Genomic DNA, 21126 nt, shown 5'->3' on the forward strand with positions numbered 1-21126 from the left:
ACCCCCTAAACGACCTCTGGAGGTCCCCTGGCCCCACTAATTTAAGCAACTTTTATGCAAATGTTCTCCTCTTAATGCCTATGTACCATCTTTAATAACCACTATCAATTTTATCCAACAGAAAATACTTATTTTACTGTACAACCCTTTAGATAAAGCTCTTTATCAATTCAACCTTGTAGACTAGCTTCTTTAAAGCTTTTTTTTAAAGGAAAAATAATAAATATATATTAGTTTCTGAACCTGTGGATTTGTACTACAAAGGAAATGCAATTTAATTTTTTCATAGGTAGCATTTCATACTGCAGTTTTTGAGCCATTGCAACAGAATGTCATTCTGATGGGCACTGTATAGTGTGTCATCAGAATGACATAAAATCAATCTAAAAGGTACCTGAATCGTTAAATTACCAGTAGCATCAGCCTGCTTGCAACTTCCACGTCCAATTAAATTATTGTTATGCAATTATCACATGCAGACTTCTGCATGTCTGGACTTCCATCATCTGGTTAGCTCAGTTTCTGACATCATTAAATCCTCTGAAGGACATGGATCATAACTGCTAAACATTTCTGCATTTTACTCTATTGCATAATGCATACCGGACTTATTCTCTAAAATGTTTCATGTAGAGAAAACACCACAGTATCATAAAAATCTGTTTCTTCAACCATTTAGCTACTGCAAGACTGACGAACTAGAATGAATGTGTGGGTTTGTGTACAACTAAACACAAGACAGACAAACTGAAGTCCATTTATACAGTTTATTCATAGCAAAAGATTATTTTCACTCCTGCATTTTCTCAATGGTTTCCTCCTTGTATTTGCCCTTCTCCTTTCCATCAGCACGAGACTTAGCCTTGCGCTCCAGGATCTTCTTGCGGTCCTTGTCCAACTTTAGCCTGGTGATGACCACCTGTAAAGACACGGAAAATTAAATTGTTACCATTTGATAACGTTTACCAATCATCCAAACAAAATATCTGCTATTAGCCATCTACTTGGTTCAGTACATGGTTGTCCACTTATCACATTTCTTATGATTACAATAGTAACTGGTAGATATTGTGGGACAGTTGTAAGACACTTCAGTAGATGCCAAGGAAAATTAAACTGTCTCTGCAGTGATGTATTAATTATAACCACTAAAGCACACAATGTAGGATCCTTAAAAACTGGCATTACTAGTCAGGCTTCAGACTATGGAAGTTACAAAGACCTTACACTCGATAGTTTTGGTTTTAGAGTCAATCGTTTGCTCTTGTTATGTATTAATGCTTAGTAGCTGTACAACACCTTTTTATATATTATTCTTGTCAAAGGACAATGGCCATTGCCATCTAAAACACAAAAAGCAGCCTTTCCCTTTATTAGCATGTCACTACAGGAAAGCACAGGTGTAACTAATAATTGTGGCTGCAATCCATTTATTATGTCTTAGAGAAATGAAGCCACAGGAATCCAGTGAACAGTGCCCACTTGGTTCATTAAGTCAGTACCAGACAGGTAGCTAATAATAACTAGCCAGCTGTCTGCAATTATCAGGCTAATATCTAAAGAAGATGAAGAATTAGATTACCTTCCTGCTCTCTGTACTAAACTGTACAGAGAGCTGGATGAAACTGGATGTCTGTGCTCCAGTGAGCTGAATTATTTGGTACCGACAGTTCACCGCTGTGTTGTACTGTCCTGCAGTCCTAAAAATTATGTTTCAACTGCTTCATGACTCGTCCCCAAGCCTGGGGGAGAAAGCACTATCGTCTATTGGACTACTGAACACCCAACTATTTCCAAGGCCCCTGTTGTGCATTATGGATGAACAGTCAGCTAACTGAACACTTAAATCAAATGAAAACCCCATTGTGGCTTTTTCTGCTATACATGTCAGTGGAAATGTACCTGCATGCTGAGGTGTACTCAGAAGCTACACTACCGGTGCCAAATGCTCCACTGACAGTATCAGAATACATGCCAGTTCACATATACTTGTATCTGACATGATTTGCATTTGATCATTAATAGAAATTAATCTGCTCGCTGCACTGAACCAGATCAGGATTTAGAAAAACACAAATTAAATACAACAAAAAGGAGGCAAAAGCAAGTGGATTGAAACAAGGGATCGACAGCAATGTGTAGAACACATCATCATTGTCAGAGCAATACTTCCTTCTATAAAACCGTCCTGCTGTGAGACATTTTGACTTGACCTGTAGTAAGAAAAGCACGTGTTGCCACAAACATTAATGAGAGCTCTGTTGTAGTCAAGTGTGCCAATAAATCTGGACAGCGTACCAGCAGCCCAAACAATACCAGGCACCTTATACTTAATTTTATTAATTACACCTGTTTTTTTCCCTCTTCTTTTACACCTGTTACTTTATAATCGTTCGGTAATGGTGCATTTGAAAATGATGCTGTAGTGTACTGCTGCATTATATCAACAACGTTCTGATTGTGTTCATAATGTTTACATATGCGGTCAAGCAAAGATATTATTAAAGTATAATTCAATCCACTAGAGACTATAAAATAGACAAAGGCAGTATTTCCTACAGGGTTGATCTAGTGGATTGCATTACAATGTCCAAGAGTTTCTGTTATTCTAATCAATTTGTCCTTCTCAACACTTTGCAGTGATGCTGAACTTTATGAAAACATTATACACAGGTTTCTAATTCAAGTCACAACATGAATCTGACTTGATCCTATGCTTTAAACTGTGGTGGGGGGGATGCTCTCTCTCCTTTCATTTGAATGTTGAAACATCTGAAAATAAAATGTTGCAATAAAACGTGTTAAGGTAAAATTGCTTGATGTCATGTTGTCTTTTGAAACAAAGTTCAAATTTGCTTCAGTCTTAGTCTAAAAAAGGAAAGGTTGTGCATGATTGTTACACTTTTGTTGTAACAATTAAAAACTTTGCTCATTAACATTACACTTTAATGTCAGGACTTTCTGATGGACCCAATCAAGGCTTAAATTGTGGAAAGACTCAACAACTGAGAGGAAAACGTAAGCCCTGTGGGAAGTGTTCCTCACAAGTGTAAATAGGGTTGACAAAACACCAGACACCTAACAATATGTTGCAGCCCTACGCAGAAAAAACCTACAGCCTCAACAATTTCCACAAAATCTAATCAACCTGTCTCTCTGACACAATACTTCAGTAAATTATAAGTCTCTCAGCCTGAAAGTTTACACCATGGTACAAAAAAAGGGGGAAATAATGTGGGGTCTGGTAAAAGACCTGCCACACTACAGCTCCGCTCTAAATTCACTGACAGAATGCACGCAAGGTCAGACAGAACTTCTGAACAAAAAAAGAAAACTTCACTTCAGTGTCTCAGAAGTTCAATAACAGGGAAAGTTACCCTATAAAAAGTTTGTGTGACCAATATTAACCTCACATAAACAAGATGCAAATGACATGTGCACAGAGCTTGTCAGAAGTTTGCATGCACTGACTTCACTATAACCTACAGTGGTGAAAACTTAAAGATCTACTTTTGCACTTGTGCCTCATGTCAATTGAGGCTGACATGCAACATTTTAACGACCTATATAATTTGAGTCTCACCTTGCTGGGGTGGATGCCGACATGGACTGTGGTTCCATTGGCCTTCTCTCTCTGGACACGCTCGATGTAGATGACATACTTCTTCCTGTAGACCTGCACAACTTTGCCGATCTGCTGGCCTTTGTAGTGTCCACGGACAACCTGTTTGTGAACAGAGGAAAAAAGTCAAGCAAATATAGCTTACAGTTTAACATAATTCACAACAGATATTCAGCTATACAAACTACAGTACCTGGACTTCGTCATCTTTGCGGATGGGCATGGACCTCACATTGTACTTCTGGCGGAGCTCCTTTGACAGTGGGGAAGACATAATCTTCCTCCTGATGTGTGAGGGGGCATTGAAGTGCCTCTTGCGGTTCTTGCGGCGGGAGGATGTTACAAATGGATTCAGCTTCATGATGCTACAGGAGAGACACACAAAAGAAATGAATTAAAAATACTGCTGTTAATTTATGAAGCACTAAAAGACTTAGGGCCAAAATGATCTACTGCTATATTATGAACCATCCAGACTTGCTTTCTGTCCTCAGAGTTAAAACTACACATGGAGCATCAGCATATGGAAGAAACTCCAAGAAAACTGCAGGTCGACTACTCTTTTCTGTTACTTAAAGTCTGAAGATTTTCGTGTTTGCTGCAGCATTTTTTAACAAAGAAAACTTGACTTGAATACTATCTTAAACTGCACCTTAACGTTTCTTCTCTTGTTGAATATATCTCATTCTTTAGTTTACGTTGTTTACATCCGTTATTCATCTTATTACAATGTTTTTTTTTCATATTTCCTTACGTTGATTTCCCATTTTATCTCGATGCCTTTTTAGCACTTTGTATAGCTTTGATGTTGAAACGTGCTTCACAGCCAAACTTGCCTCGAAAGTTCGACACTTGTTGAATCAGCAACTACATCGTTAACAAAGATGCAGGTGCTCAAGAAATACTGTAACTTTTAGAACAGATATTCAAGGAAACTCAGGACAATACACCAGTAACTGAATGCTGGTCTTTACATGCCAGCACTAAACTCAAGGTTAGCTTTTCAACAGCAAATCACATCCATTATAAAAATTAAATGTCAAGTTTCATGCTCAGCACCTCTCCTGAAACTTGAGGAGTAATTTTGTGCGACGACTCTTCCAAATTACTCTGAACCACCATCACGTTTTTGGCTGCAAAATCTCATGCTACCTCAGCTGGCTAGGCTAGCAATAAGACGCTAACATGTTAGCATAATAAAGCGGGCAGACAGGAGCTTTATGATTATCCAGTGCTAACATTAACTCAGTATTAATATCGAGCACGCTTCAGACTACAAATAAACCAATATAAACTGAACATGAAGCAAACACTTGGAGTCTGACACAGTCGTTAACCGGAGCCGACATGCGGATACTGATGGACCTACACAGCGTCCAGATACTCAGCTTTTATTCACTAATATATCATCGACATGGAGGCAATATTGGCATTATTTGAATGGTGACAAGCTTTAGAATGTGTTTAAACTTTCTTAGGGACATATATTGATATTATACAAAGGATGGATGGTGATACTTTAGTGAAATAGTCTGCCTTGAAATCTTACCCTGCCGTCTGCTCCTCTATGGCCGGCGGAAAAGAGATCGTAAACTACTTCCGCTGGCATTAGTTCACACTCAAATCTCGCGAGATGCCACGATAACTTCAATAAAAACATCATTTATATTTATTAATTGATTAAAAACTTTACTATTAGGATTTAAAAAACGAGTAAATATCCGTATCTGCATTGTCAAGCGTATTGTACGTGGTTTTAGTTGTTGGAATAGACATACGAGTGCGATTTTTTACATCTTTTCATTGTTTTAAAAAAAAAATATTGTCTTGCATTATTCTTAAAAGTTGAAGCTCGTGAGCATGAATTTAACAGGTTTTAAATCTCTGCTCAACATTTTAAACTTGTTTTTTTGTGTGTGTGATGTTTATAGCCTACTTTCAATATGGCATATTGTCACAAGATGGCGCCAAACCAGTTGATCGATAACCTGGTCAGCAGTTGGAAACAAGTTTTGTCTATGATTCATCAAGTTTTGGCTTTTTTGCACCACACACAGTTATCTTGGGATAAAGAATTGGTAGCAACACTGACCTTTACTGGTGTCAGGATAGGATGCAACAGAAATAGGCTATAACAGCATAAACATACTACTCTACTATAAAATATCCTATGTATTAGGCTATACATTTGGCCCTATACGGGAACATTGTGTGTGGGGGGGGGGACAACATCTGCATCATAACCAGACCAATCAGCTGAAAGCTAATTGCTCTGTTTTACAAACACAAGGGAGGGTGTTTACACCGGCAGACCATCCATACACTTGACCTCCCATCTGAAAGGACAGAAGCGACCCCCTGTCCTGCTCTCAGTCCGGCAGCACGCAGTAAACTACACCGACACCGACACGGACACGGAGGCGAACTGACACCTTGCTGCTGGCTCCCCGGGCGGCGCGCAGCTTCACCAGAGCCTGCTGCCTGCCTGCCTGCCTGCCTGCCTGCTTGCCTGACTGACTGCCCTGTCTGCCTGCGAAAAGTGATGCTGTCATAGCCCCCTGCGCCGCGGACAGAGAGCCTCTTTCCCCTCCCGCACCCCCCTGGTTCCTTTCTGACTGGCTGTCGAGGCGACAGTGCGGATGTGGAGCCCGCAACGAAACGCTCTTCACCCGTCGGCAAGCATCGGAGAAGAAGATGAAATGTTTTTCCCGTTATCTCCCGTACCTCTTCCGCCCTCCCAGCACCATCCTATCCTCCACTTGCCACACCGAAGGTAGGGTGGGACGCCAAAGGGGGTTGTGAGTTGCTTACTTTAAGCGTGTGACATAAATGTTTAGGCTGCTGTCCCTGACACACACAGCCTAATGTAGCCTAAACATGTGTGCAGAAGTTAGATTGCCCAGTAGTGGGGCTGCATACTGTAGCCCCACTGCAGATTTGTCACAGTGCATGAAGTTGTTGTAGCCATTCTTAAATGTTGATATGAGGCAGATGTAGAGATTACTGATACAGATGATTTCCATCTTTTATGTGTATGATTATCTGCCTGTCTGGAGAGAAGCACTCCTAGTTTCACTCATTCTGCTTTCCTTATTGCTCGAGCTGTCAATACACAGGCCGACAGCATGCCAGTAGAGACACTCAGTTTATGTGGAGATGCATGCCAGTAGAGACACTCAGTTTATGTGGAGATGCATGACAAGTATCTTCCATTGCCCCTCAGTCTTGTTTCCCTCATATATTTCACTTATTCACACTGCCTTTATGCTCAGTAGATAACATGCATGGAAATGGGCTTTTCTGAGGCAATATTAGACTTGATTTACCTACAATTTACTTAATTCAGAGGGTGGGATTTCCTCAAATTGCCAAAACCCTTTCCATGTAACACACCCAGCACATATATAGTTATTGCCCTGTAGTTGGGCAGAGTTTAAAAAAAGTTGAATTGAGTGAACTGACCCTGGCCATGATAGCAATAAATGAGTTCATAAGAGCTGGTCGATTCATCCTGCTGATTGTGCTGTCAGACGGGGCAGCCCATAAGGGTCTGAGTGTTTGTATAACCAGCCATTTACTAGGTCATAATGTGGAGACTGAGCCACTGCATTATTTAGCTTTGCATGGTTGCCCTCCTTCCTGTGCACACTCTGTCCTCAGCCCTCTGGCACAGAAAGGAAGATACTGGGGTACAGTGTACTGTACAGTATGTGGCGGTCCAAGCCAGAGTCGTTCACAGCTTATAGAGACGACCTATATCCTCTGTGTACGGCAAGGAGCATAAAGACAGCCATTAATGCATGTTCACTCACTCACTCACTCACTCACTCACTCACTGCTCTGTCACATCCACAACCATCCACTTTGATAATTTCACTCTAAGTGCAGGGAAACTTTACAATGATTATCCATCTACTGCTCTCAATTTGTATTAATTATTTAGACGAAGGGTTAAGAATGAAATTTTACTCAGAATCTCTTTCTCAGAGTTTTAAAATCTAACTTTATTGACAAAATATCAAATACAGTATACAAAAGATGGACATTTCCAGAAATATATCACAAATTACAGCAGTGAAACAAACAACAACAGCACAAGATAAAATATATTCTGAGAGATGTGTGAGTTAACAGCAATAAGGAGCTTTTACAGTTCTTTATAGGGTTTAAAGCAAGACAGTGGATTACTGGGAGAGAAATGAACAAAGTAGGCTAGGATTAACAGATGGATAAAGATATAAAGTTTAGCCATCAAATTACATAAATCTAAAATGTAATGAAAATAATCCCTCCTGTGTCAGAAAATATAGTGACATTCTGTTATTTAAAGGAACAGTATAAGTACCTTATTAATGAAACTAGTCTGTCTTAAGTTATTTTCAACATATTGTCATGATGACAAACAGTAACAAGCATGCATGTAAAAGTAGTTTAAGTATTCTCTGCAAGAAAACTCTGCAAATTACTGATAAAGAGTGCAAGATGTGATCAAAAGCCCTGGAAAAAGCCATTAAGTGGAGCTTGAGTTGGGATTTTTTTCCTCAAAGTACTTTTTCCAAGCTCAATAATGCACAAACATTATCTTGCTCATTACTGTGGTTAAGATTTCTCATATTAGCAGCTGCTTATGCACTACTCATATATTCCATGCACTGCCTCTATACACAAAATCAAACACATCATCAGCTATTTGAGTGGTATGATGTGACATCTCAATCATGTGAGCATATGAGTCTCTGCTCCTGTTTTCCAAACATTTAAATCATAAAAAGTCAAAAAGTGAGCTCCTAGATGTTAAAAGGTGAGGTCAGCCAATCCGATGTCTCTTTCACACCCGCTCCCACTCTCGTAACCCACCCTCTGACTCTCAATCCCTCTGCCTGAGATAAGGGAGGGGTATAATAGAGGAAGTGATAGATGAGTAAACATGAAGCTGCAATGCTCTGCCCCTGTAATATGATACATGCTCCTCTGCTGCTGTTTGTGTGGGGTAGTAGTAGTACGGAGAAAGCCAGTGAGAGATGTTTGAATCTCGTGTGCTGGAGGCCAGCAGGGTGTGATGACATAGCAGATGACCTTGGAAATGTGATGTGTAAAAAATGTCATCTCCCATGCACGCGATATTCTGCGTGTATATGTGTGCAATTGAGAAAAAGTAGGAATGTCTCGTGGCGTGCATGTGCTTTTGCGTCAGTGTTTGTTTACACTTGTGTTTGCACTTCCTGGTGTGACCTTGTAACCGTGTTTTGCCCTTTCATTAGACCTTCTGGTCTTAAAGGAAGCTGGTCGGTGAACCGCTGTATTCCTCCCCCCTCTCATCCCCTCCACCCACACATCCTCCAACATCTCCCAGCATTCATGTCCGCTCCAGCTGAGCAGAGTTCACCCCAGGGAAGATGAGTGTGCAGTTACCATGTTAGTGGAAAATACATTATATAAGCTTTGTACTGGACCATAGTGTGTGTGTGTGTGTGTGTGTGTGTGTGTGTGTGTGTGTGTGTGTGTGTGTGTGTGTGTGTGTTGTCTTTGTTTATCTGGGCCATTGTAGAGAGCAATGTGCCAGCATCCCTCGGATTCACCTGGGTCCAGTCTCTGAGGGATACACAGCCAGCTTTTGACTGCCTGTGTCTTTTAAAAAGGGGTTCTGGGTTGGGACCCTTGTGTAAGTTTGAGTGTCTGTGTAGCTTTTATGTATTTTTTTCTGTTCTTTGGTCCCCCTGGTGTTCTCCTTTCTCCCATTTCACATCAGCCTGTCAGTTCTGGTGTGACAGATTAAGTCTTAAAGATTTCAGATGGGTGTGTGTTTGAGTGTGTCTCCCTTCCGATGTCTTGCGTTTGAGTCAGGGATAAAATGTGCGTCCCCAACTGACACCACATTTCTCGTCGCCATCAATCAACATAGCCAGTCCTGCCTCTGCTTTCTCATCTTCCTTCTATTTTCCGTGGAGGGGAAACTCTGTTATACATTATTTGTGTGAGTGTGACAGAGAGAGGCAGAAAAAGATTGGTGAATATTTAAGATGAGATCTATGACAAGAAAGTCTTTGATTAATGACTTTAGTTGACATATCTCATGTCTTGTGGCCTCTGTGTGTGTTTTTATATGGGCATCTGTGTGTTTTGCATTTTTACTCGCCTGTTTTATTTATAAGAGGAGCAGTGAGCTTCTCATGGCAGCGCCAGAGGGGGAATTCTGTTGGCATTTTGACAAAGCATGACACTCAGTTGGAGTTTTGTGGGTGAGAAGGAAGCGCGTATGCTGGTGTGTATGTGTGCTGTTATCATACATACTGCTGTGTTGCCGTTATCCTGACAGACACCCACTTCACAGCTCAGAACACACTCCTCGTAGTCGTCCCGTCCTTGCATGCCGCTGGGGACAAACACCCTACATATGCACACATAACCACACACTCATGCATGTGACTGTTCTGTTTCAGTTTGGTCAGCTTTTCCTGTGCAGTGGGTAAAAACATCAGAATACAAAAGGGGTGCTAAAAAGAATGCCAGAGGGAAAGCGGGAGATGAAAAGGAGAGGTCGTTGTGAAAGACCACTTTCTAGTCCTTGAAGAATTTCAGTCCAGTCCAGTCCCCTCTGTTAATTCACAGCTATTCACAAACCTGACTGGCTGAGTAACATTTACAGAAAGAGTCCCTAGAGTGGAATACGTTTGCTCAAGATCCCATGACAGCAACATCTGCCCTGTTAATATACCAACTTGCTACAGTTGCAGATCAGCTAGTGGGTATACATAAAAAAGAACTTTCTCTTCACTCATAAATGAACTATATCAACAAATCTATGCTCCCAGCATTGAAAAGAGTTATTGAGGCAGTGTTACTTTGCTATATATTAATAATGGAGACATCTTTTGTTTTCGTCAATTGTGCTCATAAGGATCCAAGGAGTCATGATTAGACAGTATGTCAAGGAGAAAAAGAAAGCCTGTTTATTGACCTGCTTGTTACTTTCTTAAAAACTCAACCAGATTATCCTTGCAAAGTTTAAAGCTGTATGAATAGCAGTCAGATTTAAAGCTGCACTTATCAATAACTTTACCTTGATTTCAAATGAAATTACTACATGCAATATGACAGGGGCCACTTGAAGTGAAACACCCAAAGAGGTTTATCACTTGACTCTGCAGTTACCAGCAGCTCTATTAAGCATTTTAGCATCTTTCAGTTTATTGTTTTGGTTCTACAAACTGCATTGTTTTTGTTACCAGATAGCTGTTTTTAGTGAATAATCCATAAACCCTCTATACACCTATCAAGCACCAAAGGGCTGGTACACCAGGTTAGCGACTAGTGTGTTATCATAATGGAGGCTAAAGAACCAACATTTACTCATGAGCTGGTGGAGACCAAAACAGAGCTAAAAGGTGTAAAAATTCGACTTATATTTGCCGGGTGGCTGGAAACAAAATAATAATCCTAATTGCTCTGTCTGTGATGGATGTGTAATTGGAAAATTTTTTCCATAGATAGATAGATGATAGATGTAAATTGTATTGATCCCCTAGGGGAAATTTAGGGTCCAGCAGCTTAATACACAAAGACATCAAAGAATAATATTCTAAAAATGAAATACCATATTTCTTTTATAAAGACAAAGACATGTCATTGTAGTGTTTTCAGCCTGTTGTGCTTCCCCCAAGTGGTCAAAATATATATTAAGCTTTAAAGGACTAAATAGGTGTTTTTCTAATTTTTAAACTAACAGATTATGGATGTATTATAAGAACTGGATAGGGCGCTGTCTGTAAAACTGCTGACAAGAAACCTGCAACTACAAACAAGCTCAGTGATGACTTTTTCTGATATGAATTTTTGATCCTTGAAAGGTTTTATATTTGTAAAACTTTCCTCTGTGATGTCATCACAATGTAAAGTCTTTGGGGTGATAGAAACTCACAGGCGGGGCCAGTGGGAGAAACACAACTGCACATGTTCAGTGGGCTGCACAACGTGGAAGCAAACCCGGAAGCTAGAAACTTTTTATGGTGTATGTGCCAGCCAAGCAATTCCAATTGGACTAAATGGGCACCATTTTTGGTCAGGTATTCAGCTCTTATAATACATCATTATAACAGATGCACTCATCAATTTTCTGTGTACTAGCACTGTGTACTGCTGCCAGTACGAACTTATATGGATCATATATCAGCTAGATGTGAAAGGTGCAATCTACATTTGTGGATCTCATTTGTTTTGTAGTCACAGTTTACAGTGTTTATTAATGTCACACAACAATCTAATTAAACTTTCTGTATTGGGGATGGTGTTTCCTATGGTGGGACCTTAAAATATTTCAAGCCCTTGTAGTGAAGCTCCTCCCTGGCAGGTAAAAAGCAGCAGTAACAAGAAGAAAGGGGCACCAAAAATGGTCTCAAAATAATATTTATATACAGTATTATAGATGACTAGGTTAGGTTTATTAGATATTTTTGTCTTTAGATGTTTTGTTAGAGAGGGGAATTAGTTTAGGAGAAATGTATTTTCCAGATAGATGATCTAATTTTAAATACAGTTTGGTACAATTAACGTCAAAATAAGGAAATTGAAAAACGTTCCTGGTAGAAAATGTAGTAGAAAATTTAATTGTGAAACAATATAAAGGGAGGCTGTCTGGGGCTTATGGGGCTTTGGAAAATGTTTAGCAGCAATATAAAGTGCAAATGACATGTATTTAACAGACTAAAACCTTCCCTTTGAATCCCATTAGGGTGGATTTCAGGAGCCTTTGGGAGCTGAAATGAGCATGACGCTCTCTTAAACAGCGAGACGTCTCAAAACAACACAGAAAACAACTGTCTCTTTCTCACACAGCACTTATCCGCAGTCTCACTTTCCCACAAACACTTCCTGCTAAGTCTCCACAGTAAGCCTACATGAAAACAAGGAAAGAAATGAGCAATTACAATATCACTGAGACTCCCTTCACTCTTACACCCTCACAGGAGGCAGTATATTATTACAGAAAACAAAGTGACACAGGTTTCCTTCTCTCCTTTCTTTACCACTGTTTCACAATACCTAGAACAATTGTTTTTCTAACTTGATAGTGAGACTATCAGTGTTCTGGACCCCCTGTGTTATACAGCATCGACCATACCCCTGTTGGGAACTATATAGGCAGACAAAGAGGCTCCTTATTGAGCCGGACTCCTGTGTCTTTGCTCTGGCTCGCAGGCTGCAACACAGAGACACAGCTAATATTGGGATTGGGGTATATATAGAACAACAGGATGGGCTTCCTCTTTCTCTCACTCCTCCTCTAGGCCCATCGGTCTCTGTGGTTTTATAAAAGGTCCTGATGGGTTGAGTGAAACAGGTTGGCAGAATTTTAGTGCAGCAATAAAATCAGTTAATTAAAATGTGGAGTATAGCAAAGTTTCTTTATTATTTTCCTGTAAAAATGTCAAATATTACATCAGTATTGTATTATTAATACCTTGCAATATACACGAGAATGACATAAAGTAATTTCATATAATATATTCTTAGTATATCTCTGCTGCAGTGAAAAATATTTAAATTTCCTTTTTTCGCTTTTTATTATGATATCAAACCTGTACAATTAGAATTAGAACAAAAGGTATAACAAGCGTTCATGTACTCAGGTGACATACATGGATAAAAAGCTTTTTTTGTTTTTATTGCGCCATTTTTGGGAGGACTTTTGTGTCAACTTAGACTTTAGAAGAAAAGACTTGCATGGATGAAACTTTAATGAGGTTGTGCTGCAGTGAAGATAAATAACCAATTTTTAGCTTTAGCAAGATATACAGTCTCTGTGTGCATTTCTACTGTATTTATATTAGGTTTAGGGTTAAGTGGCCTACTAAAGTATCCAATAGTGATTCCCAATCAGGAATACTTTGGCACAGCAGGTATTCATGCAGTTGCCAGGGAAAAAAATTAGAAATCATTATTTAGTTAAAAACAAAAACAAAAAAGAAACCCCTACACATAATACTATAAGACCATGTGCTGTGATTAAGAATATGTGGAAATGACATTAACAAACAAAAGACTTAAAAAAAAAAAAATGTTGAATAACATCCAAATTAAAATCAATAAATGAACACATGCGGAGGAAGAAGTGGAGTACACGTGACAGCAGTGGATGTACTGAGCAGGTCCCAGATGTAAAACGTGTTAACTGTATAAATATGACAGAATGTTTCTGACCAGGAGCATCTCCCTGGATAAATTAAGTTCATAAAATAAATAAGGTCACAGATATAAGGACAGGGGAGCAGGAGGCCCCAGATGTTGGTTCTCTTTCTGCTCTTGTGGAGCTCCCCTGCTCAGGCTGACATTAGTGTCCCCTGGGCAGGGTGGGGGGCGGGGGGGAAAGTATCCCAAGAGTCCTGAGACAGATGAGCAAGGACCGATGGTTTCTTCACCCAAATCCTTTTAGAGGAACAAAGGAGGGGTCATATTAGTCCTTGTCACTCTTTCTTTCATTCACACATATATTTACTTTCCATATACAGCTTTAAACAAAATGCTCCAGAAAGACTAGGGGTGCATTTATCTCAGCTGCCAGTAGAAACCCAACTATGCACACGAGAGCAATGGCTATGATCCGATTAGATCTCATTTTAGGTGCCCTTTTATAGTTTCCCAGCATAGTTTTTCAATACCCCTCTGAAAATAGCCTCCCATTGTTGCATAGTCATCACGATCCTGTTTGTTCAGAATACCCTGAGTAAAACGGTCGATAGGGAGCACGGATCCAAACCAAAACATAGTCTGGAGCAGAGATTGCTATAGATAGAAAGAACCCTGTTTATGAGCCGTTTGTTTGTATTTTTCTGTCAGTCAGCACCATGGACAGAGTATTGTGTGTGTGTTTGTGTGTGTGTTTGAGAGAGAGCGAGAAAGAGAGAGAGACTCCATCAACCCCCCCTGCCATCCTGCCATACTGTAGTGAAGGCTTTTAATGTTCTGTTTGAACGGTGCTCTACACATAAGACAGGACGAATGGATAAATAATGTAGCCTAATGCTACTGTACATGAAGTACCAGTCTGTCTGTCTTCTCTTTCTCAGTCTCTTTTTCACTTTTCAGCCTCCACCCACGCACACACACAACCCCTGAATGCTTGGATGGCACATGATGTCACAATGATGAGTCATAAATCAGCAAACCCAAGTCTCTCTCTGTCCCTGTCTCTGTCTGCCTCAGTGTTTTTATATGTTTGTGTGTCTTTAGACTAGTTATTTTCACAATTTGAGGTAATCAGCAGCTGTATGTAGCACATTTATACTGATTCATACAGTGAGACACACCTTATTTATAGCTGTTATTGTTAAGCAGGAAAGGGTGGCTTGTGGAGTTCCCCTGTGTGAGCCTTATTAGTCATCAGCTAAGTCCATTAAAGCCAGTCTAGAACTCTGTGAACTTTTTGTGAGATTAGGAAGTAGTTCCTACACAGAAAATCAATACAGTTTCTTACCAGTATCATGTGTACGAGCAGCAATACACAATAACAGCCAATTGATCTTTTTAAGCTATTATCTCTGCTGTTACCTTAAGAATTCAAATTACCATAAAATTCGAGCTAACTTGTCTTTATCTACTGTTTTCAAATAATAAATGCAATATGTTTCAAGTCAAACTTGAATTTGACTAACTAATGATTATTTTAATTATTGATTAATCTGTTGATTATTTTCCAGATTAATTGATTTGATTTTTTTTTACTATATATAAATGTCAGAAAATGGTTAAAGTTGCTAATCACTGTTTCCCAGAGCCCAACATCCAACCACAAATGTCACACTGTTTTGTCCACAGCTCCAACATCCTTGGTTAACTACCATAAAGGAATAAAGGAACCAGAAAATATTCACACATTTTTGGGCTTTTTTATTTAAAAAAAAAAAACACTCAAAAAAATTAACTCATTATCAAAATTGTTGGCAATTAATTTGTACAATGAATCTGAATCTGACACTGTGTATACACAGAGATGAAACAGTTTTAACAAATTTGAGCCTTTGTAGCATGTTATCTGTTTTCTTACTATAGCACTTCTGTTTCACCGTAATGTCTTGTCTGCAGCTTTTTATGCTTCTGTCTTCGTCAGGTGACCCTTGCAAAAAAAAGCTGCAGGCCAGTTTTCTTGAGGAGCACTGTACATACAAAGGATCTTTGCACTTGCAAGGAACTACAACAATTCTATACTGTAAGAGTACAAGGTTTTGTAAAAATGAATTTTTTACGAGATGCTTTACGTTAAAGGTGCCATATGGATTTTTCTTGTAAGCTTACATTCAGTGCCTTTTACCAAAATGCCTTTTCTGTGTCCTTGAGGCAGAACATACATGTTGAATGCATTTCCTTCCTTTCTTCCTTTCCTTCCACTAAAGCTGTTTAACATGTCGCCTGTGTGTACATGCATCATTTTGCACAATACGTGGAGTAAAACAGGGACCTACTGTTGTAAAAACAGTGCTCCTAATAGTGGTAAAAATGACAACTCATCTTTTATGTTGGGTAGCATTGCAAGTTTGCACCTGCTTCCAAGCTAAATTTAGCAAATTTGTACATTCATGGTTTTGCTTTTTAACTCTGTTTTGCAGGTTTAAACTTCGGAAGTGTTCTTGCATGTGGAATTTTACAACTTGCGCAAATGTTCAGTGTTAAAAATACTTATAAATATAATATTCCATTTCTGTCAAGTCCGTTCCTCTGGATGCCACTAAATCTTACATACTGCGCCTTTAATGTGTGCCGTGCGAATTGTTTACATCAATTACACTCTCCTGTGTATCACTCAAATTGTTTCTGGAAGAGAGCCCTGTTGACCAGCTTTGTCTCACTGGAACTCAACCAGATTTTAAATCTCACCAATGATGCTGTTACCGTACTCACTTCTCCCTCTCCTCCAGTGGGATTATGCAGACGTGACTGAAAGAGACTCTGTGGGATCAGCACTTTTTTATCTCATTTGCTCAACATATTCACTGGCTTACATGGGAGACGGAGACTCTCAGACCAATTTTAGCCAGAGGCCAACGACTCCAAAAGAGGAGGGAAAAAAAGCAATAAATGCAGATATTTGTCACTTTATATCACAAATAAATTTAAGACATGACTGAGTCTTATGAAACATTAGGTACTGATGTGTGAGAATCTAAAACTTGGCAAATCTAGTTAAACTGTACAGAAACAGCTGCAGGTCGTTCATATCAACCTCTACATGTAGAAATCTCAATATGAGATTTGTTCCAGACAGTATTCAGTGTCCACAAACTATTTAATTAAAACTGAATTAAAAGTGCCAGATCAGGGCCAGAATACTAAATTATGCTTGAATGCTCAGTACAATTGCTGAAATATATAACCTAACAACATTAACACTTAAATAAACAATGCTACAGTCTTAATTATCAGCCGTAGTCTGACTTTTACTCTTAAATGTGTCGATAAGTAGATGCTTTTCATCCATCCTCTATAATATGAGCTTTGTTCAGTTTGTTCTCAACCTTGGCCCTCAATGATTAGCCAACATTGATCTGACCAAATGGCTCTGTGACCTACCTAGCTTAAAATGTGTTTAGAGGGCTGCTGTGTGACAGAGTATAATACTGAGCCTAAATTGAGTTTCCCACCAGTAGCCAATTTAACACTTGGAAATGACTTACAGTAAATGTTTTTGAAGGCCGAGACCTCACATGATCAAACCAATTCATCCTTAAAGTCATTATGTTTTTTTTGTGGCTCCTCTTTGGTTTATAATGACACAAAACCTACACCATCAGCCATGTGAGGACAAACTGGCCTGCTCAAAGTGGCATTGTGCTAAACTGGTTCTCTCGTACACACTTTGGCAAAACTGTACATAGAAATAAAACGCAGCTCAGGAGAGCAGTAGCATTACGGTGATTTAGATGGCCGCAGACAGTGGGTTGTATTTCATTGAGCCCATCTGGCCTGTTTGAAAGTGTTGCTGAGTCTAAGAGAGGCGGTCAGGCAGTAGAATAGAGAGGGTGATGGATGGGGTGATGGATGCTGGGGAGGGGAGGGGAGAGGAGAAGATGAGAGTGCAGATTTAAAGGGAAAAAGGAGCTCTTTTCCGGCAGAGTTGAATCTCGTGGCTTGGCTGCGGCACACTGCTCTGCCTGTTTTCATACCAAGCACTCAGCTCTGGCTCCTAACCAGCTTCAACCAACCAACCAAAGGCCTCTGAACCCTGCAACCCACCCGTTCACTCTTTTTCTCTTATTCTCTCTCCCCTTTTCTCTGACGTCTTGGCTCACCCCTCTCTTCCCCCTCTTCATCTTTCTGACTCTCATTCACTACCTCCTTCCTTTGGCTCTCTTCCCCCACTCTTTAAATTTTTCTTACCTTCTCTCTCTCTTTCTCTGTGTGCTCCTCCCCTGATGCGCCTTTTCTCCAGCCTTCCGGTAGTACAGAGGGGTGTGGGATAAGACCAGGACCTCCAGGTTTCCATAGTGATACTTTGTGTCCTGATGTCATTAGTATTGATGGTGTGCAGCTAGGCCAAGCTGTCCTGGCACAGGGGATGTTTACTGTTTACCCAAACTTAAACCATTCATTGTGAGTGAAAGTGTGTGCGTGTGTGTGTGTGTGTGTGTGTGTGTGTGTGTGTGCGTGCGTGTGTGCGTGCGTGCGTGCGTGCGTGTGTGTGTGTGTACCAGGTATTCCTCATGTTGTGGGGACATAAATCTGTTTACACAGTCGTGTTGTGGGGACTCTCTCTTATAGGGACAAAAAGCAAGTCCCATTAATGTAAATAATTAATGTTAGGGTAAAGACTTAGGTTAGTTTAGGGTTATGTTAAGGTTAGGGTTAGTCATGTGGTGGTTATGGTGAAGGTTAGGATAAGTCTCCAGGAAATGAATGTAAGTTAATGTAATGTCATCTAAAGTAATTGAAAGATAACTATGTGTTTATTTCACATTTGACTTTCCAGGGATGACAATGAATGAATAAGCAACAGACATAAAAAAAGGGTTTAATTTGTGATTGTCTGATGAAAATGCTTGTAATTTGAAGCAGTGTGGTCAGGTTCCAGTAGCTGGATTTGCACCAGGGAGCCTGGTACGCTTGAAAATGGCTGTTTCACGAAGAAACATCCCCTCTCTCTGCTTGCTCACTGTATGATTACTGAAGCGTGTCTGTCGAGTGCAACTCCCCAGCCTGACTCCCCGTCTCGCTCCTCGTTCTTCTGGCTGCTTCACTGGCTCGTCTGTCTGAGGAGACAGACGTCGCCTTAGCACCGCTCCCCTCAGAAATGCATGTGTGTGTTTATCTGCCCACTTGTGTGTATACACGTGTATGACCATACACATCTGTGGTGAATACTCAGATCGCAGGGCTGCTCCCACGCCTCCATCTCTCACAGTTTATTCAGCACAGAGCTCTCCTCCTCCTGCAGGCCCTCAGCTGGCAGGTTGAGGCCTCAGTGTTGCCAGAGTAATTAGTTCTGCTTGATGTCTGAGGCCAGGAGTGGACAAAATATGGATCCCGTATTGATGCTGTCACGTAACATGCAAGGAAAGCATATCTACAGTGCCCGCCTAGGACGCATGCACAAACATGAGCTTGTTTCTAAATATCCTCCTTGCATCATCCTCTTGTAATCTTTCATGTCTAATATAACGGCGAAAGATTATCTTGGGATGTAGAAAAAAACACTTCCTGGATTGATTGAAATGTGAACTGAGCCTCGTCTCTCTCTCTCTCGCTCTCTCTCTCTCACACACACACACACACACACACACACACACACACACACACACACACACACACACACACACACACACACACACACACACACACACACACACACACACACACACACACACATACACGTTTGTCTTTATATCCTTGTGAGGACATCCATTGACATAATGCATTCCTGATGTCCTCACCCTAAAACTAAACCCAATCATTACCCTAAACTGAATTTAAACCCAAATCTAACCATAACCTTAAAACCAAATCTTAACCCTGTCTGAAATGGCCCTTTAAAGTTTTCCTCACAACGCTGGTTTTCAACTGAAATTGGAAAATGGAAAGAGACACACACACACACACGCACGCACGCGCACACACACACACACACACACACACACACACACACACACACACACACACACACACACACACACACACACACACACTCACACACACAATTTTTTTATTTGTTTGTTGTTGTCACATGGTCATTACCATCAGGGTGTGTTTTATCGGTTTATTTGTCAAATGGACATTTTGATAGTTTTTCAGTGCAGTGTTGTCCTTGAGTTTAGGAAACCTTGCCAGAAAGTAATTAATATCTTTAATGTGTTTTTTTTTAACTCTTTAAGTGACATCTGTATCAAAAACCCAGTGATGTTCAAGCGCAAAATTGCATTGACTTGGATTTGATTGATTTATTCCCAGGAGTCTCCCAAGTACTGTGTGTCTAATCCTTAATATAATGTTGATCTATCCACAACAACAACAAGGACTGTTTAAGCTTCTGCTGCGAGTAGCTGCAACTGTATGTGTGCATATGTGTATAGCTGCAATGATTAGTTGATCAACAGAAAGTTCATCGTTTTGACTCATTTTTTAACTCTAACTCTAACCCTAACCCTTACCCTAACCCTGACCCTAACCCTAATGGTTTCTTTAGTCTTCTGTGACAGTAAACTGAGTATTTTTTGGCTTGTGGACTGTTGGTCAGGGCAAACAAGACACTTGAGGATGTCATCTTGGGCTTTGGGAAAAAGTGATGAACACTATGCGCTATTTTTTTTACATTTTAGACCAAACAACATTCACAGGCAATTGACTAATCGATGAAATAATTATCAGATTAATTGGAAAGGTAAATAACCGTTAGTTGCAGCCCTACCTACCTTTATAAACAGTGAAACATTTTCAGTCAATTTACTTGAAAAGAAAAACTTTGTCCCTGAATGGGGTCTAGGACAAACCATGCACTGTCTGTCATGCACATACACAAACACACAGAAGGCTGTGAACAATGCTCTAAATTTATGAATTTCTACCATGATTAAACAGATTGATTAAATATATGTGTTTCATGAATCGTATATGCTACTGTACTAGTATTACTCAGGTTTAACGGTGTAATACTTCCTTTAGCCAGAAGGTGGTGCTGTAAGATCAGCTGTTTTAATTCCGAAACGCTGTCTCTCATGTCATTTACTCTCTATGTATGTGTATACTGTATAAACTACTGCATGTATTACATTAAACAATACATAGCTAGTTGTGTATAGAGAGATAAATAATCATTTTACTTTATACATACACATACATATTTATATATACATACATACACATTAGCGTTTTCCATAATGTAGAGTGGTATGAAAAGACATTGAAAGACATCAAATATTAAGATATATGTTATGTTCCATTGTATTATATTACCTGAGCATCATTTCACATCAACACCAGAAAGTGTTTTTGACAGCCAGCCAGGACAATAATCAGACAGATGG

The 21126-nt window shown here is 39.9% G+C and overlaps 2 protein-coding genes across 2 annotated transcripts in view; one reads left to right on the top strand and one right to left on the bottom strand.

Moving 5' to 3' along the window:
- Positions 1-753: 753 nt before the first annotated feature.
- On the bottom strand, positions 754-5209 carry rpl26 (ribosomal protein L26). The gene is made up of 4 exons (XM_062426036.1): positions 5172-5209; positions 3816-3987; positions 3584-3724; positions 754-919 (listed from the first exon to the last, which is right to left on the bottom strand). Exons 2-4 carry the CDS (start codon positions 3981-3983, stop codon positions 791-793), a joined length of 438 nt encoding a protein of 145 aa, XP_062282020.1. The 5' UTR covers positions 3984-3987; positions 5172-5209; the 3' UTR covers positions 754-790.
- A 1107-nt stretch (positions 5210-6316) lies between these two features.
- ppp2r2ba (protein phosphatase 2, regulatory subunit B, beta a) overlaps positions 6317-21126 on the top strand; it is a 42279-nt gene continuing 27469 nt past the window's right edge. Inside the window, exon 1 of the mRNA XM_062425076.1 lies at positions 6317-6395. Within this exon, the coding sequence (XP_062281060.1) occupies positions 6317-6395 (79 nt within the window). The remainder of the gene's footprint in view (positions 6396-21126) is intronic.

This window comes from Scomber scombrus, chromosome 9, assembly GCF_963691925.1.
Source record: "Scomber scombrus chromosome 9, fScoSco1.1, whole genome shotgun sequence".
Taxonomy (NCBI): domain Eukaryota; kingdom Metazoa; phylum Chordata; class Actinopteri; order Scombriformes; family Scombridae; genus Scomber; species Scomber scombrus.

Excerpts from the sequence above, each read along its gene's own strand:
- rpl26 (XM_062426036.1), bottom strand. The coding sequence starts at position 3,983 with ATGAAGCTGAATCCATTTGTAACATCCTCCCGCCGCAAGAACCGCAAG. Across the intron at positions 3,725-3,815 it reads GCAAAGATGACGAAGTCCAG|GTTGTCCGTGGACACTACAA; the intron begins GTACTGTAGTTT and ends GTTCACAAACAG. Across the intron at positions 920-3,583 it reads TCGGCATCCACCCCAGCAAG|GTGGTCATCACCAGGCTAAA; the intron begins GTGAGACTCAAA and ends GTGTCTTTACAG.